The sequence below is a fragment of the Hypanus sabinus genome, chromosome 9 (assembly GCF_030144855.1).
Source record: "Hypanus sabinus isolate sHypSab1 chromosome 9, sHypSab1.hap1, whole genome shotgun sequence".
NCBI classification, from domain to species: domain Eukaryota; kingdom Metazoa; phylum Chordata; class Chondrichthyes; order Myliobatiformes; family Dasyatidae; genus Hypanus; species Hypanus sabinus.
This window is the reverse complement of record NC_082714.1, coordinates 55,930,579-55,955,952: the sequence shown is the minus strand read 5'-3', so window position 1 is coordinate 55,955,952 and position 25,374 is coordinate 55,930,579. Positions and strand designations below refer to the sequence as shown.

At 41.8% G+C, this 25,374-nt stretch overlaps 1 protein-coding gene across 3 annotated transcripts in view; it reads left to right on the top strand.

The window, feature by feature from the left end:
* Positions 1-12,440, top strand: part of cog7 (component of oligomeric golgi complex 7) — a 61,789-nt gene extending 49,349 nt beyond the window's left edge. For all 3 annotated transcript variants that reach the window (XM_059979716.1, XM_059979717.1, XM_059979718.1), the window contains exons 16-18: positions 885-999; positions 10,292-10,435; positions 11,133-12,440. In XM_059979716.1, the coding sequence (XP_059835699.1) occupies positions 885-999; positions 10,292-10,435; positions 11,133-11,299 (426 nt within the window). In that variant the 3' untranslated portion in view covers positions 11,300-12,440. The remainder of the gene's footprint in view (positions 1-884; positions 1,000-10,291; positions 10,436-11,132) is intronic.
* The last annotated feature ends 12,934 nt before the right edge of the window (positions 12,441-25,374 follow it).

Sequence of the window (25,374 nt, the reverse complement as noted above, 5' to 3'; positions counted from 1 at the left end):
ACAGAAAGGAGAAATGCGAGAAATTAGCATCTAAAAGGATGATCCAATCAAAAACGAGAAAGTCTGCAGATGCTGGATATCAAAGCAACACACACAAAATGCTGGAGGAATTCAGCAGACCAGGCAGCATCTATGGAAATAAAGTAGAGTCGACTTTCAGGCCAAGACCCTTCAGCAGGACTGGAGAAAAAGAGAAGATTTCTCCAGTCCTGCTGAAGGATCTCGGCCTAAAACATCAACTGTACTTTTTCCCACAGATGCTGCCTGATCTGCTGAGTTCCTCCAGCATTTTGTGTGTGTTGCTTTAAAAGGATGAAATTGTTTTGGTTGAAATTGGAGTCCGGATGAAAAGAGACAAAAGAGACTGCTGATGCTAGAATGTGCATACTGCAGGAACTCAATGGGTCAAGCAACATCTTTGGAAGCAAATGGTGTAAATCAGTATTTTGGGTGGAGACCCTGAAGGAGGATGTGGTTTCATGCCTGAAGTGATGACCTATCTGTTTCAAAAGCTGTTCAGCTTGTTGTACTATAGTGCTAATCAGTACGAAGTTTATAAATCAACAGGAAGTTACCCTGTTGCACAGACATGTAACTCTCCCACAAGAGGTGTCAATTGCAACTCGGTCAGTACTTCTCGTCTCTGTCAGCTGTTGTAGCGCCAGAACCCTCACCAAAAGACCTTAAGCACAAATATCTCATCTGATAATCTAGTGCACTTGTTAGGGATTGTTGCTGTATTTTTCATTGAAGTTTTTTAGATGAGGCTTATCATAATCACGTGAGTGTACAATATTTGTTTACTCCAATTCACATTGGAGAACGTATTACCAAGCAAAACGTTTTGGTTTTCATCACTTGATAGTGTGTTGTGTTCTTCTCAGATTGGGCAGTATATCATGTCCCTGCCTCTACATCTGGAACCCTTTGTGACACAGGAGGATCCGGCACTTGAGTTGGCACTGCATTCTGGAAAACTCCCATATCCCCCAGAGCAAGGTAAGGAGAGATGGGTAATTAATTATGAGTAAAGTCAGGTAAAGTAAATCCAGAACTATCATGATCATGTTAAATGCTGGAGCAAGTTGAAGAGAAGTTACTCTCCGATCCTTGTGCACTTGAGCAAAAAAATACATGCTTCTGTTTGGTTCAGGAATTTCACTACAAAAACATTTTATCCTGCATAATCAAATCAAAGTCTGCAGTATTTGCTCATTATCCACTTCAGATAGGAGTTGGTGAGGACCTAGGCTCCTGTGACTGCTGTTTAAAGTTGCTTAATTCTCAGTTGTTATGTCTGCATGACAGAGTTCTTGTTTGAAAAGGATTTGAGTCTTATTCAAGGGTCTGGGTTTGGATGGAGTTCTAACAAAGTGGAAGTCCTTCATTATTGCAAATGTTAAGTCAGTATCCAAATTTCACCAAAATGCAAAAGCTTGCATTTCTGAAGCACCTTCTAAAAATGAACTATTAAGCAACAATATGAGAAGTGAGGGAAGGGGAGATAAGGAAGATGGGCTTGAAGAAGGATTTTGAAAACATCTGATAAAGCAATGAGTGTTCAAGGACAGAAATAGGCAAACTTTGATAATAGTGGTTTTGGAGGACAAACACAACTTTCAAAGATCATTACAGACTGGGGTTGAGGGGTGGTGTGCAGAGGTGAGAACCAGGATGTAGCATGAAATAAAAGCAAGGATAGTTATAAACTAGATAGTTGGGGGAGCAGATGACTTAACCTAGGTGAACACAGGGAGGAGTATGAGTATCTGTCATTCAGTATTTGGTTTGCTATACGTGAAGATCTGAACTCAAAAGAAGATCTTAAGTCCTATCTGAAATAGATGGCTACGGATAGGCTCAGTAAGGAAATTTTATACTGTAACCACCTACTCTTCAAAGGCTGGATCACTTCCCTGTTTAATCTCCATGGTGAGTTTATCTGCCAAAGACACTACTTGAGCATTGGGCTCCCCCCTTCTTACCAAGGAGGATATACTTCCAGCTCACAAAGTAGTTTAAACACAGTTAATTTGTTTTTAATACTACATGTTTAAACCCAGACAAAATTCTTAAAACACATTTAAAACTCACAGAGGAGTTCTATCTTGTAAAAGATTTCCAAATTACAAATAATTTCTAAAACACACAGGATTTCCAAAATACAGGCACACTTCTGATAAGCTAAAAGGACACACCAGTGAGCTGTAGACAAACGATTCAACATGTCACAGATAGTGAAGACAAAGGAACAAAGTATAGTCACCACATCTTTCTGTCATTCTTCTTGCTGTTCCTTAACCATTCCTAACAAGGCTGACTGCTCTCTAACATTTGTACTGTTTTTGTGCCACTTGTGTGACTTCACATAGATGGTCTTAACATCTGCTGGTGACAGAAATCCCAAACACCCACAATTAATCCTGTTAGGGCTGATTCTTAAGTACGTTAGTTTTCCAACTATTAGTAAATCAGCTATTTGATGTGCTAAGTGATAGCATCACTATGGTCTACAAACTTTCTTAAACTAAATAGCATAGCCAGTGTTGTATGGTTTAATGCAAGCCAATTAACATAACCCCGTTGTCCTGCATTCCATCTCTTGAGCAGTCAGTCCCATATAGTGGGCCAGCAGTGTGCTCTATAGGCAGTACTGTCTGTTTGCAAAGCTGGCCTTTTAACTTCAGACTAATTATTGCTTACCATTTACATTAAGAACTGAAGACTGGCTTCTGTTTATGACAAGAAGCTGAACAAAGAATATTGGCTGGAAGTTTATTTTACTCAAAAAATATCTCTTTGGTCTCTAGAAGTGTCAACTGCTGTGTTAGAAAGCTGAGCTTGGCCAAAAGACTGGACAGTGAATCTCCATCACATTGCAAGAAGAGCCAGTATGGTCAGTGAGCTGATGGGAAACCAGTTCAATTACTGTAAGGTGGGAATCAGTGAGGTGAGATTTAGACAGTTTTGAGGTATTTGAGGTACAGGCACAGAGCCTGTACATATCATTGTTCCAAGAGGGAACCCATTGGAATTTACTTATCATGTGTGATTGTTGATCCATTAGTGAATGCATCAACAATCACACAAGACTGAAGTGGAAAGAGGGCATTCTGAAGGGTGAGAGCGAACAGCTAGTGACTGTGGTATGCTTCATTACTGACAACATGTAGAAAAATAGATGACATCCTGCAACGTGCATTTAGGGAGTCAGGGAGCAAACTAAAGGGCAGGGATGTAATCTCTGGATTACTTCCAATGCCACATGGTTCTGGAATCAGAATCATTTTTTTATCACCAGTATGTGACATGAAATTTGTTAACTGAGCAGCAGCAGTCCAATGCAATACATAATCTAGCAGAGAGAAAAAGAATAATAATAAATAAAATAAAACATAATAATTAAACAAGTAAATCAATTGCATATATTGAATAGATTTTTAAAAATGTGCAAAAACAGAAATACTGTATAGTAAAAAAGTGAGGTAGTGTCCATTTAGGAATCAGACGGCAGAGGGGAAGAAACTGTTCTTCCCCTCTCCCATTTAGGGTTAGATGAAAAGAGATGGTATGGGAGGGAGGACATTAAATTCTTGGATCATGTGGGAATGTGTCTCGATGAACTGGAACCTATTCAAGCAGGATAGGTTGCACCTGCACCAAAATGACTCCCATCTCCTTGGAGGGAGGTCTGCATGTGCTGGTGGGGAGATGGTAGTCTAGGTTAGCAGGGGGTTAGGACACAGTAGGTGTACTGATTGGGGTGAGGTTCAGTCAAACATAGATTTAAAAAAAACTAGGTCATTCTTGTAGGCAGAGCAGGCACAGGCATGACAAAGACACATAGGAAACCAAATTATATCTCTTTTAAAGCAAGAGATTTGTATTAATCAGTAAATGGAAATATCACATTGTTGCAATTACTGAGACATGGTTGCAAAATGTAGGAATAGCAATTCAACATTTCAGAAGTTTTAGGCATGATAAGAGGTATGTAATAGAGGACAGGTGTTATATTACTGACCAAGGTGAGTATCACTCTTGTAAAGAGGGAGGATATCTTCAAAAGCTCTTAAAAATGAGATATTATGGGTAGATCTTAAAAACAAAGAATGATCACTACTACAGACCTCTCAATAGTCAGCAGGAAATAGAAGAGCACAAATGTGCACAAATCACTGAGAGGTACAAGATGAATAAGATTTAGTGGTAAGGAATTTTAGCTTCTCAATATAAACAGCAATGACCTTGGTATGATTTTTTTTTTGTGGTGGTGTTATTATGTGATATTGATGCATCTCATCAGGCTCTGAAATTCATCCAGCTTTATGCCTAAGCTGGATAACTTCCAGAGCCTGACAAATACATTCTTGACAGCTGTGTTAGGTAAGGAAGCAGATTGCAGCTGCCCTGACAGAGATACAGTGCTTATATGAAGTTGTCTCTCCTCTTGGAAGTTTTCATGGTTTGTTTTACAACATTGAATCACAGTGGACTGAATTTGGCTTTTTTGACACCGATCAACAGAAAAAGACTCTTTTGTCTCAAAGAGAAAACAGATCTCTACAAAGTGATCTAAATTCATTACAAATATAAAACACAAAACAATTGATTACATAAGTATTCATCCTCTTCAAGTCAGTATTTAGTAGATTCACTTTTAGCAACAATTACAGACATGAGTCTGTGTGGATAGGTCTCTATCAGCTTTGCTCATCTGGACACTGCAATTTTTCCCCATTCTTTGTTACAAAACTGGTCTACCTCTGTCAGATTGCATGGGGATTGTGAGTGAACAGCCCTTTTTAAGTCCAGCCACAAATACTCAATTGGTTTGGACTCTGACTTGGCCACTCCAGGGCATTAACTTTGTTGTTTTTAAGCCATTCCTGTGTAGCTTTGGCTTTGTGCTTGGGGCATTGTCTTGGTGGAAAAGAAATCTTTTTTCAGGTTGCAGTTCTCTTGTAGACTGCATCAGGTTCTCCTCCAGGATTTCCCTGTATTTTGCTGCATTCATTTTACCCTCTACCTTCACAAGCCTTCCAGTGTCTGCTGCAGTGAAACATCCCCACAGCATGATGTAGCCACCACCATGCTTCATGGTGGGGATGGTGTGTTTTTGATGTGTGGTGTTCGGCTTATGCCAAACATAGTGTTTAGTCTGATAGCCTAAAAGCTCAATTTTGGTTTCATCAGATCGTATAACCTTCTTCCAGCTGATTTCAGAGGCTCCCACATGCCTTCCGGCAAACACTAGGTGAGATTTCATGTGAGTTTTTGTCAGCTGTGGCTTTCTCTTTGCCACTTTCCCATAAAGCTGCGATTGGTGAAGCACCCGGGCAAGTTTGTTGTATGTGCAATCTCCCATCTCAGGCACTGAAGCTTGTAATTCCTCCAGAGTTGTCATAGGTCCCCTTCTTGCACAGTCACTCATTTTTTGAGAATGGCCTGCTCTAGGCAGATTTACAGCTGTGCCATATTCTTTCCATTTCTTGATGATTGACTTGTCCAAGGGATATTCAGTGACTTGGAAATTTTCTTGTACAGTGGCATGCAAAAGTTTGGGCGCTCCGGTCAATATTTCTGTTACTGTGAATAGTTAAGTGAGTAGAAGATGAACTGTTCTCCAAAAGTCATAAAGTTAAAAATGAAACATTCCTTTCAACATTTTAAGCAAGATTAGTGTATTATTTTTGTTTCATACAATTTTAGAGTGGGGAAAAAAGGAAAGGAGCAACATGCAGAAGTTTGGGCACCCCAGGAGATTTGAGCTGTCAGATAACTTTTACCAAGATCTCAGACCTTAATTAGCTTATTAGGGCTGTAGTTTGTTCACAGTCATTGTTAGGAAAGGCCAGGTGATGCAAATTTCAAAGCTTTATAAGTACTTTGACTCCTCAAATCTCGTTCCAACATTCAGCAGACTGGGCTCCTCTAAGCAACTACCCAGCACTCTGAAAATTAAAATAAGTGATGCCCACAAAACAGGACAAGGTTATAAGAAGATAGGAAAGCATTTTCAGGTAGCCGTTTCCTCAGTTCGTAAAGTCATTAAGAAATGGCAGTTAACAGGAATGGTGGAGGTCAAGTTGAGGTCTGGAAGACCGAGAAAACTTTCCGAGAGAACTGCTCGTAGGATTTCTAGAAAGGCAAATCAAAACCCCTGTTTGACTGCAAAAGACCTTCAGGAAGATTTAGCAGACTCTGGAGTGGTGGTGCACTGTTCCACTGTGCAGCGACACCTGCACAAATATGACCTTCATGGGAGAGTCTTCAGAAGAAAACCTTTCCTGCATCCTCACCACAAAATTCAGCGTCACAAATTTGCAAAGGAACATCTAAACAAGCCTGATGCATTTTGGAAATGTCCTGTGGACTGATGAAGTTAAAATAGAACTTTTTGGCCGCAATGAGCAAAGGTACGTTTGAAGAAAAAAGGGTGCAGAATTTCATGAAAAGAACACCTCTCCAGCTGTTAAGCACAGGGGTGGATCGATCATGCTTTGGGCTTGTGTTGCAGCCAGTGGCATGGGGAACATTTCACTGGTGGAGGGAAGAATGAATTCAATTAAATACCAGCAAATTCTGGAAGCAAATATCACACCATCTGTAAAAAAGCTGAAGATGAAAAGAGGATGGCTTCTACAACAGGATAATGATCCTAAACACACCTCAAAATCCACAATGGACTACCTCAAGAGGCATAGGGTGAAGGTTTTGCTGTGACCCTCACAGTCCCCCAACCTAAACATCATTGAAAATCTGTGGATAGACCTCAAAAGAGCAGTGCATGCAAGATGGCCCAAGAATCTCACAGAACTAGAAGCCTTTTGCAAGGAAGAATGGGTGAAAATCCCCTAAACAAGAATTGAAAGACTCTTAGCTGGCTACAGAAACTGTTTGATACTTGCCAAAGGGGGTGTTACTAAGTACTGACCATGCAGGGTGCCCAAACTTTTGTTTCGGGCCCTTTTCCTTTTTCGTTATTTTGAAACTATAAAAGATGGAAATAAAAAAGTAATCTTGCTTAAAATACTAAAGAAATGTGTCATCTTTAACTTTATGCCTTTTGGAAATCAGGTCATCTTTTACTCGCTTAGCTATTCACAGTAACAGAAATTTTGACCAGGGTGCCCAAACTTTTGCATGCCACTGTATCCATCTCCTGACTTGTGCTTTTCAATAATCTTTTCGCGGAGTTGCTTGGAGTGTTCTTTTGTCTTCTCGCTGTAGTTTTTGTCAGGATACAAAACAGTTGGACTTTCCAGATACAGTTCTGTTTTTACTACAACTAATTGAGACACCTTGGTGATCTCCATTTAACTAATTATGTGACTTCTAAAACCAAATGGCTACACCAGTGATGATTTGGTATGTCGTATTAAAGGGGAGGGAGGGGTTGATTACATAAGCAATCAATTATTTGGTGCTTTGTATTGTAATTAATTTAGATCACTTTGTAGTGATCTATTTTCACTTTGGCATGAAAGTCTTGCTTTGTTGTTCAGTGTCAAAAGAGCCAAATTAAATCCACTGTGATTCAATGTTGTAAAACAATAAAACATGAAAACTTCCAAGGGGGAGGTGAATACTTTTTATAGGTATGTACTTTATATTCAAGAAGGTAACCATGTAATTATCGGCCAGTTAATGTTGGTGGTTGGAAAATAATTGGGACGTTTAACCCACTCTTGAAAAGACTGTACTTAGTTAGCAACAGTTCACAGATTTGTTGGTGGGAGATTGTCTGAATGATCTAATTAAGTTTTATGAAGAGGTAACTAAATATTTTGATGAGTCCAGTGCAGTTGATATAATTTACCATCAAAGGCCTTACTGAAGTACAAGGTGTCACATGGTAGGCTGGTCTAAAAAAATTTAAGGTCTATGGCAAGGGTCGGCAACCCGCGGCTCCGGAGCCGCATGCGACTCTTTCATCTCTGTGCTGCGGCTCCCCGTAGTTTGTTAGTTTTTGAAATTTAATTCGAAATTTGAAGATTATGGTGATCTTGTACAATCTAAAAACGTTGTGGAGACCCCACTTCCTGGCACATCCGAACCGGCTCACAATTAGCCACCGTTCCGGCTAAGGGAGATAGCCTACGGGGGTTTGTGAGTACGTGTCTTTTGGAGCATCCGCGCCCACGGGGGGCGGGTTGAGGGAGGCTTTAAATCAAGGCTGTTTAGTTCGAATAAAGTTACCTTTGACTGCAGTGTCTTTATTTTAGCGCTGCGTGTAGCGCTAGACCGCTACAATGTGTTTTTTATCGCTATTAATATACATCGCAACTGCCAATGCCTGACACCCGCCAGTGTGCGCTTTCTTTTAATTCTTCGATCCAAGGTACGCTACCTATGGAGTAACCTTCAACCCAACATCTTTTTTTCGGAGTTCAAAATGCTTTTGTTGCATGCAGAAATGTAATTTCGTTTTCTCTGCAGGAGTTCATCAATTTCATAAATGCAACACATTATAGTTTGTTTATACATAGCATAAAGGCAAAAAAAAAACCGTTGTATGCAGTGTTATTTCATTTTAAATGTCAAACGGGTTTTGTGGCTCCCAGTGTTTTCTTTTCTGTGGGAAATGGTTCCATATTGGCTCTTTTAGTGGTAAACATTGCCGACCCCTGGTCTATGGGATCCAGGGCAACTTTGTAAACTAGATCCAATATGGGCTTGGTAATAGGAAACAGAGACTGGCGGTGGAGAGTTGCTTTTGTGCTTTGAAGTTTGTAACCAGCAGCTTAGCACAGAGATTGATGCTGGAATCATTGTTTGCGATCAACATTAACAACCTGGATGTGAATACTAGTTTACAGGTGATACAAAAATGAGTGATGGTGCTGGCTACAGAATTATATTAATCTGCTGTTAAGATGGGCAGGGCATTGGCAGATAGATTTTAGTTCTGACAAGTGTAAGATGATGTATTATGTAAGGATAAGACAAATACCATGAATGATTGGATTCTGATGAGTATTGTGGAACAAAGGAATTTACTGTAAAGATCAAGAATCCTGAAATTGTAGCACAGGTAACGAGAATGGTGGAAAAAGGCATATGGAATGCTAATCTTTATTTGCTGGGACATGGGGTGTAAGAACAGGGAGGACTTGGTTTGATATTATCAGACATTGGTTGGGCCACAGTCAGAATACCCTGTGGACAGTGACCAGTGTAATGAGAGCTGTTTTAGATCAGCGAGGAGGTGTGTGCATGGGGAATGTAGATGATTTAGGGCAGTAGTCGAACCTGGTGGGGAGAAGTGAGCTGGTTCTGATTGGTATGACATTGAAGCCAGGAAAATTATCACAGTGAGGGAGCTCAATGCTGGTCTTTGGGAATGGGGTAGGAAGAGACATTATTGGTCAATGGAGTAAGAGAGTACCGAATGTATGAGAGTCAGGAGACAGTTTTAAATCGAGAGGTGGGAGAAAAAACAATGTGGTTCTGTGAGATGATAGGTACCGCAAATGTAGATGCATAAACAGAGGGTACGCCAATGTAGATCAGTGCAGCCACCAGAAGTGTGAAGGTTGCCACGGTACACGAGTAGATTATAGGAGGAATCAATGTCTTTATTTAGAGAAGTAAGCCACAGTGGGTGAGAGCATCAGGGAGGATGGTATTGACAGTGAATAGGTCAGTGAGGTGAGTTGGGATTCAATTTAAATCATGCAATGTGGCAATGCTAATCACTGGCAAAGGTCAGGCACTGATAAGAGGCTGTTAATGTTGGCCAGTGTGAGGAGCAGGGAACCAGTATTGGTGCATGGGGACCCATTGTTGGTCAGTGTGTGAGCAGCTGGGACCTGGTGTTTGTGTGTGAGCAGTGATCCATTATTGGTCGATAGTGAGCAGGTGGAATGTCAGTAATGTTGAGTGCATAACCATTGTTCACGAATGGGAAACCAGCTCAGGTCTGTGAAGTGAGCATTTCAGTGTAATAGAAAGTGTGCTATTCTCAGTCTTTGATTTCACATTAGAGTTGATGTAGTTCAGTTGTGCAGGTCAGTATAAGAGTCACGAGGTGGACCCTTCTGAAAAACTGGAATCTGGATAAGCTGAAATTGGTCTGTGGTGTCAACATCGGTGTCAGGAGGAACAATGGGATTATTTGTGTTTGGAGGGTGGTAGATGAATGGGTAGGATGAGGTTGCCAATAGTTTGGGATAAATTGCAAAATAGATTGAATGCACTAATACTTACATGGAAGCTTTCTGTTGCTGTTCATTTACTGATGAAATGTTACTGTTTGTTCAACTTATGCATTTCAAATCTCTCCTAGGGGATGAGGTGCCAGAACTGGACAACATGGCTGATTACTGGCTGGGCTCCATTGCCAGGGCAACAATGCATACTTACTGTGAATCCATTCTGCAGATCTCAGAGCTTACACCACACGCAACCAAGCAACTCATCACAGACATTGGTGAGAGTCGTAAACAATGAGAAGCATCTCTGTTGTGTTCATGAAGTTATTATAGCACGCAGCTGGCCATTTGGCCCTCATACCTTGTGCTGGGTCTTCCAAGAATTCATCTGATTAGGAGAGTTTTTCTAAGCTTTCAGTTCTTATTTCTTCCAGCATTTAAGTATTCTATCTCATGCTCTCACTGTAATGGTATGCCCCAACCTCAACTATTGAGCTTAGAATCAGGTTTGTAATTTTAAAGCTTTACTTTATTGAGATACTGTGCAGAATAGGCCTTTCTGGTCCAGCAATCCCCTAATTTAATCCTAGTCTAATCATGGGACAATTTACAATGATTAATTAACCTTCCAACCGGTACATCTTTAGACAGTGGGAGGAAACCAGAGCACCCAGAGGAAACCCACTCGGACACGGGGAGAACATACAAACTCCTTACAGGCAGTGGTGGGAATTGAACCCGGATCTCCTGTACCGTAAAGCGTTGTGCTCATCACTGCACAACTGTGCTGCCCATTTGTGAACTTTGCTGTTTTGTGGCTCATCTTCCAGTCTCCCAGAAGCTTTAGAATTCCAAAGCTAATGTGACTTTGAGTCTTCATTTAGATCTTTTCTGCCTTGATGCTGCACTGCACTGTGTGCGCAGAGTACGTGGACAGCTCTCTAATCAATCTCCTGTGTACCTTCCTGTTCCCAGATTACCTGAGCAACGTAATGGATGCTCTTGGCCTGCAGCCATCCCGAACTCTGCAGCAGATTGCAACGGCTCTGAAGGCAAAGCCCGAAGAATTCAGACAAGCAACAAAGGGGCTTCCACGGAGAATGACGAGTGCAATCACATCCATGAGGAGTATCCAGTACTGACCAGCAGATACAGTTCTCTATTTTTATTTATTTAGTGATACAGTGTGGAGTTGGCCCCTCTGGCCCTTCGAGCTATGCCGCCCAGCAACCCCCAACAAACCTGATTAACCCCATCCTAATCACAGAACAGTTTACAATGACCATCTCATCTACCCGGTATGTCTTTGAACTGAGGTTAGGAAACCGGATAATCCAGTTCATTCCACGGGGAAGACATGCAGAGTCTCCTGACAGAGCGGTGCTGGAATTGAACTCCATACTCCAGAACACCCCAAGCAACACTACTGTGACGCCCTAGCGCTATTTTGAGAACACTACTCACAAACACAATCTCTTCCATTCTTATGTGAGAAGACCATCATTCTGGGTGGCTTACAGACCAAGTTTGTGAGTCCTCTGTCCTGGTACAATGGTCCCTTCATGCTGGGTTGTTTGATACTGAGTATCTGGCATGGGTTCCACACTCCAGTCGTCAGACAATTTGAAAAGGCCAGGATTGGTGATTAGAATATTGCAAGTGTCCTGATAGTGGGTCAGGGAGGTTAAAATGAAGCAGCACCATGATCACTATTTGTACACATTTCAGCCACACCAGTGCTGGAGGTATATTTGCCCTTGGCTGTTCGACCTGGGAGAATGATAACTGCACCAGAGCAATCCTGGGTACCCTCATAAGCTTGTATGACTGAAAATGAACCTTCAACGGTGACGTAAAGAGCCAAAGTCTTTGTAAATGATGATAAGGAAACCAGCAAGAAGAGACTGAATGTGGAGGAAGCGTTTGAGAGACTAAATGGCACGAAGAGGTCTGTGAGCGTGTTTCAAGTAGCTCACGAATGCACTTTCTCAGGTGGGTCTTCAAAGTCCTCCCAACTGGAATCAATTTACTCATGGCAAATTAATTTGAGAGCAGAAGTTCCAGTGGCCCTTCTCACAGCCCCACAGAGCAATAAAAGGAAGAGTACACAACCTCACCAAAACTATGCAGGGTAGAAGGACAAACCTGCATGATACATTGCAGGCAAGCAACATAATGAGACTTGTTAACTGTATGGACTGCAGTCATCGGGTAATGAATTGGGGGTGGACTATTTGTATCTTGTAGACATTGAGAAATGAAGTAAATAATTTTTCTTGAAAATATGTTTAAAATGTATTAATTTATCTTGAGGTTGTGTATCTTTGCAAACAATATATGGAGAAATATTTTAGCTGCATAACTCCCTTCCTCACTAGAATTCCCACTAGTTCATTTTTGGACCATTCACTGTGCTAAAGGCACTATATAATTGCAAACGTTGTCAATTTCCTTTGACAGCTCCTTGCACAGGTCTTTCTGGAAAGGGCGGTGGTAGCTGGTTTGTAAGGATTGTGTGTGCCTTTTTGCAGCCAATAAATATAGCAGTTATGCCTGAGTCATTCTAAAGCCCATACAGAAAGGAAGGTCTGTTGTTTCTGTGTCAGTTCTAATCAATGAGATAATTTCAGCTCTTCTTTTTCCATGTTTACTCATGAAGCAAAGAGCTACCAGTGAATCTCCTTCCCTTTTTTCTGGAATGCATGACTAGGATGATAATTTAGAAAAATATAAAAAGTATGTGGATGCCATTCATGGTATGACTGGGGGCCAATGTCATAAGAAGGGCAGGACCAAGAGCTTTCCTTCTCTTTTGATGAAAGCCTTGTCACCTATTTGATGTGGTGAGAGGTGGTTTCATTGTCTGATTCATCACCAGGTAGCTCTTCCTCTCTCGCAGATATGGGATTAGGAAGTCCAAAACACTGAAGTCAATAAACTGGATATCAGTCGTAGCTCAATGCATAAGAAATTCACCTTAGAAATGTGTATGCAATTAATGCCAAGACTTTAATTGTCCTGCTGAGGTCTCAAGTTTTGGATGAGGAGTTGAATTTAAGTCCTTCAAGTCCAAATTGGTGGGAGCAAAAACCAATAATCCACATGGCAGGAATCAGGACGTGAAGGTTTCCACTGCATTCCAACAAGGCCACAAGTGTTACTAATAATCTGTCTGATGACTCGTCATTATCGGACAAAATCTGATGATCTGGCCAGTGCTATATTGTGTTTGCAGGACTTTGCTGTGCACAACTTGCTCACAGTGTTTCCTGCATTGCACATTGGTGCAGCTAATAGAACTGCTGCCTCCGAGTTCCAGCAACCCAGGTGCAACGCTGACTTCCTCTGTTCGGAGCTTGCTCTCTCCCGCTGTGACCTCCCACATCCGAAAAACATGGTGGCTGGTAGTTTAATTGCCCCAGCATGCAGTTTTTAAGGACAATTTACAAGAATGTGGAGAGAATAAGTGCTTAATTGAGGTTGCAGACCAGGTTGGCATCAAGACTGTTTCTCTTTGACATTTGGTAAGTATCTCATTGCTATAAAACACCTTGCAAATGTCTTCAGGTGCTGAAAGGCACGACTTAAATGTTACTGGGGAATTACATTTCCTAATGTGAGAAGATGCCTCAGCATGAGCAGCATATCACTGTAAATGTAAACAGTTATGAGCCACCTCAGTAAAGGCATCAGGAATTTATTCATTAATGTTATGAGTGGTGCAAATCATCCTGTAGGTGAAGATCTTGTTATGTGGGTACCCAGTTTATTTGGTGAAGTGTGTGAGCATCAAGTTTGTAATGATGTGGAGGTCATGTGACTGTATTGAAGACTATGATTTAGGAGCTTGAGAAATTTGATTCCCTAGGCCCAGGAATTCGATGCTTTCTGCCACGATTTGAGGCTTTTGGTGCGTCTCTGGGACTTTCACCCAGTGGTCTTCGCTGCTCCTCTTGTTTCAGCTGCTCCTCAGTCTTCACCTCACCATCCTTGGCTGCAAGGTTTTGTGTGTGTGCTTTCTCTGTCTGGTAAGGTTGCTGACCAGACAGCACAATATGATAACGTCTCTGCACCTGCTGGGCATGTACTCACTGGCTCTCAGCTACTACGGTGGGAAAGTGAATTAATATGAGAAGCCAGGCAAGTCGAGAGTAGCCCCTGACCCAGAACCCACCTCTCTGGACAGAATAAGATGTGATAAATGGCTGACAGTTCATTCTCCCTCAAAAGAAGCCATTGCGTGTGTTCACAGAAATATGGCATTCACCATAAAGATTTTTTTAATGATTTACAGCCGCCTCCCCTCAGAAGCAGTAGGAACCTTTTGGAGGAAAAGTCCATCATGGGACTCCAAACTAGTAGGAAGCCAGTGGTGCCAAGGAATTCAAGGGCCCGAGATGCCACCTGAACTACAGCAGAATCTAAATAACTAAAATCCTTTCCAAATTGTGTCAGAAATGGTGGTAAGCAGCAAAATGGAGATAGTCGTAGAAAGAAACACCGCACAAGCAGGCTGTTCAGCCCACTGAGTCTGTACCAACCATCAACCATCTGTTCACACAGACCCTACTCTTATCCTTCTTTCTGTCCTCATATTTCTGTCAACTCTCCCTAAATTCCACCACTCACTTACACGTTAAGGGCAATTTACAGTGGACAATGAATCTACCAACCCACACATCGTTGAAATGTCAGAGCAAGCCCACACGGTCACTACAGAATGCAAACTCCATGAAGGCAGAGTCCTGATGTGACCTTTTAAATTCTGATAAATACAAGAATCTAGCACCCCTACTTGCACTGTGACCGTTCAGTCAAGATGGTGGATTTAATCAAAAAACTCCAGTTTATGTAGGTATAAATGAGATGAAAATAGTGATGTCTTTAGTTGCATTTTTTTTACGCTGGAAAACATCAGATGTACTATTGTGAAAGCACATGCAGTTCCCAGTTAATTTCCCAGTGAAGGCCGTTTGGAACGTAGTCACTAGAGCTTGAAAAACAACAGCCAATTTGTATAGTCATTACCTTTTGTGCCTCTTGTATTGCTTCCAGCTCAATGTTTAATGGGATGATTATAGAAAGCTTTACTCCATGTGGAACCCTGGTACATTTTATGGAACAACGTCAGTGCCTTTTACTCTCTCTTGCGTTGCACCTGCTCTGGGATATTTGAAGGCTCAGTGCAGAAGAAACTTTACTATGTAAATACCTTGTGTTATATCTGCTTTGGGGTTATCCACTTGGATAGTATAAAGAGATGTTTACTTAAGTGAGGTAGCTTGTCAGGATGGTAGAAGATGCATTAGATCTTGTTAGTGTTAGATGTCTGTCCATCGTGGACTGGGTGTATTGTTGAGGGAACATTCTTTCTACTGAGTAGAACTTTAGGACAGTAGGGCTAACTAACCCGAGCTATTAGCAGAAACAGAGACAGCATTGGTATTTGTGTACCTATAACTTTTAATTTTGAATTAATTTTCTTTTTCATCACAAAGGCATGATTCAGATGCATTCTGTTCCTTAGTTGAAGTGAGAAAGATGTGCAGCTGAATATGAATTGTAACCAGTGCATGGTCATGTCATTATCAAACATCCTCGTGCATAAACATTCCAGGGCACTTTGATGAGAGTAGTCATGATCTGCAATCTGGCTGAGTTGCCTAAATCGGAGCCAGTTAACACCAAAAGTGGCCTGTATGCTGCAGCTCCATTTCACTAAGCCACTATCACCTTTGGTAACTAAATAATAAATAGCTTCACTCTATTTTGTCAATACCCCATATGGATTGGAATGAGCACAAGGCCATTTGCTCCTTATACGTGTGCCATCTGTATAATCGGAATGGTTCCGACTTTGATACAGGCTGGGACTTTGATGTATCAACTGGAATTGACTGGAGGGAATAATTATAGCTTTAGTCTCCATTCATTGCTCCAACATGAGTTCACAGGTACAGAAATCCCAGACCTCCTGAAAAGGCTTTGTTGCCTGAGTGCCATCTAGCTTGATCCAGGTCAAATCTGCTCTCACTCAACCCCTCAGTGTGGCTCAGTCACGGGTTTGTTTTGGGTGGTCCCTTTAACCTCAGGGCAGGAAGGATGTATTGCTACCTTAAACCAGGTTGAACAATTGCACAATACTGTCAGCATAGGAAATATGTTGTTATGCTTTGTCTGAAACATAGCAACAATAACACCAAATTTGCAGATACGGTTTAAACAGTACCAAACCTGATTCAGTTTGAAGCAAGAGTCAAATTACCATCTTGTGCTGTAGTCTTTTAAAACATTTAATTCAGCCGTAGCATAGGAGGTGATTCAATGTAATTGAAAGACTTGCTAGGCCGCTTTCCAGACTCTAACTGTAACTCACTTGGGCTGTACCTGTTCTGGAGTGCTGGAACAATGTAGCTTTACTCTGTATTTAACCTTTGCTGTGTTTTGCTGGAAGTTATTTAAGCTTTTCTGGATCTGGGAGTTACTGGGAATATCAACATTAATTGGCAAGCTCTAATTTTCAGTGAGAATGTGATGGTTAGCTGCCTCCTTGATCCATTGCAATCCAGATAAAGGTTGTTCCACGGTGCTGCTGGGCAGGGAGTTTCCAGATTTAAACTCCGTGACAATGAGGAGAGGTTAAAATGGTATTATTAGTGTGGGAACATGTAGGCAGCAGGGATCCCAAGCACCTGAAATGCTTGGCCTTCTAGGTAGTGCTGGTTGCAGGTTTGGGAGATGCTGTCCTAAGGCTTAAGTTATCTCCAGCAACCGTAACCATTTTCCTTTTCACAAAGTATGACCTCAGTCACCTTGAGGCCCATTGACTTCAGTTTTGCCAGAGATCTCTGGTGCATTTGGTCAGATGCTGTCTGATGATCGAGAGTAGACTGGTTGGATAATAATTAACTGGATTGGATTAACTTTGCTTTTTGTGAACAGAACATTCTTTGGCAATTTTCCACATTTGGTGTTGTAACCATACTGGAAAAGCATGGTTAGAGATACAGCTTGTTCTACAAAGTTGGTCTTTAGCACTTAAGATGGAGTATTGTTTAATCCCATAGTCTTTACTATCTCCGCCGTTCTCAACCTGCTTCTTGATGTTACATGGAATGATTTGAACTGGTTCCAGGTCACAGGTCCAGTATGATAACTCCACTACTATGGCACCCCATATGTATGTGTAAAACTGTTAAAGACCTCAAGAAAAAAACTATAGAAGATGGTATAGTAGTTCAAAAGTATTTGTTCAAATGTGCTTGTGATCTGTTTATGTTCATTGTTACTCTCTACAAGCACAGGCTTCTTTAAGTTAGTTGCTTTTTCTGGGTACATAATTTTGAAAAGCTTTGAGCCATGTCATCGTTCTGAACTGATTTACAGTGGATGCATTCCATGTTGAATTATTGCAATCTTTAAGTCTGTAACTGATAACAGATCAATAATTCTGTAATTTATATTGATTGAAGTTTACTTACACAAAATTGAAAAGCATCACAGGGATTGTTTACAAAAGTAAATTTTGATGGATTGCAAGTTCAAAAATGCAGCGCCTGGTTGTAAAACAGTTTGAACTTTTTTGATTTTATTAGATGTTGGATAAAAATTCCTATTGCTTTATGCATTGAGTGAGAAACATGTGGCTTCTGTTTAAATCAATTTGAACTTTCAAATGAAAATATTTTCATGACTCATTTACTGCAAGACCAAGATCTGTTAATATGATACTGCTTCCACAGCAAGATCTTGACAAGTGTGACGAAAGAAGAATTACCTCTTGGGATTCGAGGTGCTGGCTTCAACTAGGCTGATCCAGTGGGTTCTGGCAGGGCCACAAAGGCAATAGATGGTCAAAGACGTAGCTCATTTCCATAAAGTCTGAAGTAATTGCAGGGTGGGAGCCCTTAGATTAAGTCATCGTAAAGCCACCAACAACAGTGAGTCTTTATGATGCCATTAATGCTTTTCACAGAAAGGCATTTTTTTGAGACTTCCATCTGATTCAGCATTTACTTCCAGCAAGGTGCCTGTTTAACACGATAAACAGAAGATTGTAGCTGTATGTATGGTTCTGAAATGTGTCTGATACAGAAATGCAGCTGCCAGTTTAGACACAGCAAGCTCCCACTGCCTGTAATGTCATGCTGGCCAAATCATCTTGCAATATTAATGCTAATTTTCTTTGGAATCTATGATATCCTACAGTAAGCCAAGACTTGAAGGAAGTTAGGGTCTTAGTTTAATATCTTTTAGAGACATAGTGCACTACAGCACAGAAACAGTCACTTTGGCCTGTCTAGACTATGCCAGACTATTACTCTGTCTAGTCTTATCGACCTGTACCTGGACCATACTCATCACATCCATGTACTGATTTGAAAGGACCTAATAGGTCCTGCCAAAGGGTCTCAGCCCCAAATGCGGACTACTTTTTTCCATAGTTGCTGTCTGCCTGCTGAGTCCCTCCAGCATTTTGTGTTGCTTGGATTTCCAGCATCTGCAGATCTTCTGTTGTTTGAGGTTGGTCTGAAACCCATAATTATTCAGGGATAAAGTGTTAACAACTGCACATGACAGAGCACCAGTAAGGTGACTGCTGGTCCAAAACGAGTAGCTGTAGTCACTTTGAATAGGTAAAGCTGTGAAAAACACTGTTATTGACTTCCTCATATCAGGCTCAGGATTTATAAACCATGTTTCAAAATCCATAAGCCAAGGATTGGTAAATTTTTGTTAAAATGAAGAGGCACTGATTGACCTGAATCTTTAAAAAAGGGTTCAGGCCAGTCATTGCCTCTTCATTTTAACAAGCCTTTATCAAATGAGGCTGAGTAGCAAACATCAGGAATTTTAAAGTGGCTTGAAATAAAAAGGATCAACTAGACTGGTAGATTATGAGGAGTTGATAGATATGATGTATCTGGGCTTTAAGGGAGGTTTTGATAAGGTAGCACAGGCATGGTTATTGTGTAAAATTAAAATACATGGGATTAAAGATAATATACTGGAATGGATCGAGAGTAGTTGGGAGGAAAGAAAACTAATGGGCCTTTTTCAGGTTGCAGGCATTAACTAAAATTGGGGAGGAGTAGTTGGTGCTGTTTTCAGGAATCGGTGCTTGGGCCCCAGCAATTCGCAATATATATTACTGTTTTGAGTGAGGGAACTAATTATCCTTAAGTCTAATTGACATGTGAAGGAACTGCAATAACATTTAAATAAGTTGAGAAAAGGAGGGCCCGGGAAGGTAGAAGGAGATCTGGATTCCCGTGTGAGACACCGTATGGAGTTTTATGTGCAATTTCAGCCCATTCTCTTATTTTCCAAGCTCATTCTAAACTTACTGTTGCTTAGCTTTATAGTCAAATAAATTCTGGGAGTGGTCTGGAAGTACAGTCGACTTCATAGGGGCACCCTACCAGTGTTACCCAGTCTGTATTATGTACCCTTTGAGAACTGTAGCAAACAACCAGCTGCTCTGGTCATTGTTATAAATGTTTCAGGATGAAGTTGGGAGAACTGCTCTGCTTGCAGAGAGAAACTCATTTTAAGAAATGCAGCTCTTCTTTCTGTAGATTCTTTTGTTCATTTAAATTACCAGTTACTCTCCAGTACCTTAGTGAGTGAACTAGAAATATTGAGACGAATAGAGTAGGTAATTGATCGTGTGGATTGCCAGAGGCTTTTTCCCAGGACTGAAATGGCTAACACGAGGGGCGTGGTTTTAAGGTGCTTGGAAGTAGGTACAGAGGGGATGTCAGGGCTACATTTTTCACACAGAGAGTGGTGGGTGCGTGGAATACACTGCCACCGAAAGTGGTAGAGGTGGATACAATAGGGTCTTTTAAGAGACTCTTAGATATGTACTCGTCTCTTTTTAGACCTCTGCATAGTTCCAGCCTCCAGTGAGAGCGACTGCTTGCAATGTGCTCCCAGCTCTCAACGTTCATGTTCAGTGACTTCACGTCTCCGTTGCAGACATCTTTGAAACAAAGATGGGGCCGCCATTGTGCTGTCTTGTCAGAGACCAGTTCTCCGTACAGCAGGTCTTTCAGGATCCTCCTGTCTGACATGCAGTGTACGTGGCCCAGCCAGCGAAGGCAGCGTTGTTGGAGCAGGGTGAAGAGGCTGGGTATCTGGGCGTAGGAGTTTTATGCAGATTTGCTGCTTTCAAGACACATTTTCCTTGGTGTCAACTCACAAATTATAACCTTCACCAATTACAATTTAGCTAAATCCGAAAGCCAATGCTTTGAGAGCTAAATCCCTCTGAATAATGACACCTTTCAATCTCTTTTCAGTTTAGAAAACACTTCCCATTTAATTAAATAAAGAAATGCAACCATTTCACCTCACTTTGCTCTTTAGTGTAAATTGACAACTCTTTCAAAATGAACAGGGCTGCTTGCTCTGCTGGTGTAAGTGTACCTGGCCATTTTGAGGGCATCTAAAGAGGTCACATGAGATCAATGTCACCCTGTTTTCTATACTACCTGCTGCAGTGCACAGGAGCGTACGTCCAGGCATGTGCACTCTGCTGACCAGTGGTTCTCTCTGCAATCTCTGGATTAAAGTTAATGTGTTATTTCTGACCACACCATAACTTAATATTGTAGAGAAATTGTCATAGAGTTGCACAGCAAAGAAACATGCCCATGTCATCACCAGTCATTCATTTAAAATAATCCTAGATTAGTCCCATATTTTCTCTCTATGCCCCATCTCTCCACTTATTTATAACTCTCACACATTAGGGACATCTTACAGCAGCTGATTAAGACCATAAGACATAGGAGCAGAATTGGGCCATCTGGCCCATTAGTCTGCACCACCATTCAATCATGGTTGATCCTTTATTCTATCTCCTCCTCAACCCCAGTTACTAGCTTTCTCTCCATAACCTGTGATGCCATGTCCAATCAAGAACCTATCAATCTCTGCTTTAAATACACCCAACGACCTGGCCTCCACAGCTGCATGTGGCAACAAATTCCACAAATTCACCCACCCATTGGCTAATGAAATTTCTCCGCATCTCTGTTTTGAAAGGGTACCCCTCTATCCTGAGGCTGCCCTCCTGTCCTAGACTTCCCACCAAGGGAAACATCCTTTCCACATCTACTCTGTCTAGGCTTTTCAACATTCAAAAGGTTTCAATGAGATTACTCCCTTATCCTTCTGAATTCCAGTGAGTACAGACCCAGACCATCAAATGTTCCTCGTATGATAACCCTTTCCTTCCTGGAATCATCCTTGTGAACCTCCTCTGAACCCTCTCCAATGTCAGCACATCTTTTCTAAGATGAGGAGCCCAAAACTGTTTACAATACTCAAGGTAAGACCTCACCAGTGCCTTATAAAGCCTCAGCATCACATCCCTGCTCTTGTATTCTAGACCACTTGAAATTAATGTTAACATTGCATTTGCCTTCCTCACCACCGACTCAACCTGCAAGTTAACTTCAGGGTGTTTTGCACAAGGACTCTCAAGTCCCTCTGCATCTCAGATTCCTGGATTTTCAATAGTCCGTACATTTATTTCTACTACCAAAGTGCATGACCATGCATTTTCTAACATTGTATTTCATTCGCCACTTTCTTGCCTATACTCCTAATTCTGCATCCTACCTGTTTCAACACTACCTGCCCCTCCACCAATCTTCGTATCATCTGTAAACTTGGCAACAAAGACATCTATTCCATTATTTATATAATTTATATACAGTCTATAATGTCCCTTCTGCAGCTCCTTCCAATTTGTTTTGGCCAACTCCTCTCTCATACCACTGTAATTTCCCTTACTCCACTGAAATACTGCTACATCAGACTTTACTTTCTCTCTATAAAGTTTCAAGTTGAACTCAATCATACTGTGATCACTGATTCCTAAGGGTTCTTTCACTTTAAGCTCCCTAATCGCCTCTGGTTCATTAATAACACCCAATCCAGTATAGCTGATTCCCTAGTAGGCTCAACGACAAACTGCTCTAAAAATGTACCTCTTAGGCATTCAACAAACTCACTCTCTTGAGATCCATTACCAACCTGATTTTCCCAATTGACCTGCATGTTAAAATCTCCCTTGACTACCATAACATTGCCTTTTGACTCGCTTTTTCTCTTTCCTGTTGCAAACTGTGGTCCACCTCCCAGCCACTGTTGGGAGGCCTGTATATAACTGCCATCAATGTCCTTTTACCCTTGCAGTTTCTTAACTCAACCCACAAGGATTCAACATCTTCCAATCCTATGTCAAATCTTTCTATTGATTTGATGCCATTCTTTACCAGCAGATCCACACCACACTCTCTGCCAACCTTCCTAACCCTTCAATATAATTTGTAACCTTGGACATTCAGCTCCTAACTACAACCATCCTTCAGCCATGATTCAGCGATGGCCACAACATCATACCTGGCAATCTGTTATATTGAAACAAGATCATCCATCTTATTTCTTATACTATGTGCATTTAGATACAACACCTTGAGTACTGTATTTGCTGTCCTTTCTGACTCTGCATCTCTGATGATTTGATACTCAGCCTGTTGACTGCAACTAAGTCCCATCACCTGCCTGCCCTTCCTGACAATCTGACTGCACAATATCTTTACTTTCTTACCATTTGCCCTTTCCTGAGTCCCTTCACTTCGGTTCCCACCCCCCTGTCAAGTTAGTTTAAACCCTCTCCAACAGGTCTAACAAACCTGCCTACAAGAATATTGCCCCCCTTGGGTTCAGATGCAACCTGTTACTTTTGAACAGGTCATTCCTCCCCCAGGAGAGATCCCAATTACCCATGAAAATGAAGCCCTGCCCCCTGCACCAGCTTCTCAGCCACACATTTATCTGTCAAATCATCCTGTTTCTACCTTCACTGGCAATCCAGAGATTACTACCTGTGAGGTCCTGCTTCTCAGCTTTCTACCTAGCTCTCTCAATTCTCTTTTCAGGACCTCAGTGTTTTTCCTTGCTATGTCATTGGTACCAATATGTACCAAAGCATCTGGTTGCTCCCTCTCCCTCTCCAAAATGTTGTGGACGTGATCTAAGACATCCCTGAACCTGGCACCTGGGAGGTAACATACCATCCGGGTGTCCCGTCCACGTCCACGAAACCTCTTCTCTGTTCCCCTCACTATTGAGTCCCCTATCACTACCACTCCCTTCTGCACCCTTCTGGTGCTTGTAACCCAGTCGCCATCATGTTCTCCTGGGATGTCATCCCCCACAAAAGTATCCAAAGCAGTCTACTTGTTTTTGAGGGGAATGGCTACAGGGGTGCTCTGCTCTAACAGCCTATTTCCGTTTCTCCTGACAGTCACCGAGCTACTCGCCTCCCGCACCTTCCCTGTAACTTTGATCAATTATATCCTCGCTCTCCCGTACAAGCCAAAGGCCATCCAGTTGCTGCTTCAGTTCCCTAACACAGTCTTCCAGGATCTGCAGCCGGATGCACTTCACGCTGATGTAATTCCTCAGGAGACTCTGGGTCTCTCCGTTCTCCAACACCCGGCACAAAGAGCACACCACAGCTATTTAAATGGTACAGTAAAAGAGGGAGAAAACCCCGAAAAAAGAAACCTTAACAGGCGCTTTACACAGAGCTGATGCCTCTTCTGAGCCAAAGCCTGTTGCTTCTACTCTCGTCACTGGCCTCTTCCCGACAATGACCACCCCAGCAATGGCTGCTCCACTTATCCCTTCTGTACTTTTATTTAGTTCGTAGACCTCCATTGATGCCGCTGACAGGCCATGTACAATGAGAAATCTCTCCTGGTAGAACCACACTTATTGAACAATGGCTACACTAGCTGTGGTAACTGGCTTCTCAGCTTAGTACATATTATCCCTGGACTCAATAATGGAAGCCTGCAACCTGCTAAAGTCCAGTTCTCTTACAGGATAAACTTATCAACCCACAGGTCTTGTTAAGAGGAAACCAATGCATCCTGGTGAAACCCATGTGTGGTGTTGGTGGGGGAGGGCGTGCAAACTTGACACAGAGCTGTGAGCCTGTGCAGTTCTTTAAACTTACAGTGGACCTCATTGGAACAGTGCAGGAGGCCACAGACCAGACCACTGGGTGTGGTCTAGAGAATGAAAGTGACAATCAACTGGAAGTTCATGGTCATCTCGGTAGAGCTGCTTTTAGAGCAGTCCACATTGTGAGCACAAAGTATAAACCACTAAATTGGAAGAAGTGCAAGTGCATCACGGCTTCACCTGAAAGGGCTACTTGGCTACCTGGCAGTGGAAAGGGAAACAAGATCATGCTGATTCTTCTGAGGTTGCATGGGAAAGTGCTGTGAGAAGGGAAATGATTGTTGGAGGAGGGTGAGTGAACAGATAGTCCTGAAGGGACTTGGAATGTTGAAAGTGAAGCAGAGTGTCCAGTGATGAAATCTTGTTGGAGCCATGGGAACTGCACAGGATGATTGATTGAATGTGGAATCTAGGGGGCTGGAAGGTGGGCATCTCTGTTCTTGGACTGTTGGAGGAGAGAGGGTGAGAAGATAGCTTAAACGTGCTCAAGAGTTCTATCAACTACAGCAGAGGAGAAACTTCAATTAAAGAGAAAAGAACTATAACTTGGAGGAACTCTGCAGGCTAGGCAGCATCTATGGAAAAAAAGTACAGTTGAAGTTTTGGGCTGAGACCCTTCAGCAGGACATCGCTGTGGGACATACTTGTAATGAATATTGGACAATATTTGATAACTTGCTTTTCCTGACCAGTCCTGCTGAAAGGTCTTGGCCCAAAACTTCAACTGTACTTTTTTTCCATAGATGCTGCCTGGCCTGCTGAGTTCCTCCAGCATTTTGTGTGTGTTGCTTGGATTTCCAGCATCTTCAGACTCTTGTTTATAACTTAGAGGCAGCTGTAAAGAAAGTATCATCTTTAGAGACGTTACAACAGAGACTGAAAGAGTGGAATGGAATCCTTACAAATGGCAGGGTGGAAGGAAGGATAACTATTGAGATAGCTGTGGGATTCTGTGGACAATATTTGATTATTTGCTCTTCCTGACCAGTTCTGCAGAAAGTTTATTACAATTGCAATAGCAACACATTTCTCCTCTCTCAGTTGTTACTACCTGATCAACTGGACTTTCTCAGCATTTTCCTTTTGGCTTCAGTTCTCTGCAACAATTCTCACCTGTATTTTATTGCTGATATCCTGTATGTCCTTTTATCTTCGTGTCACAGTCACA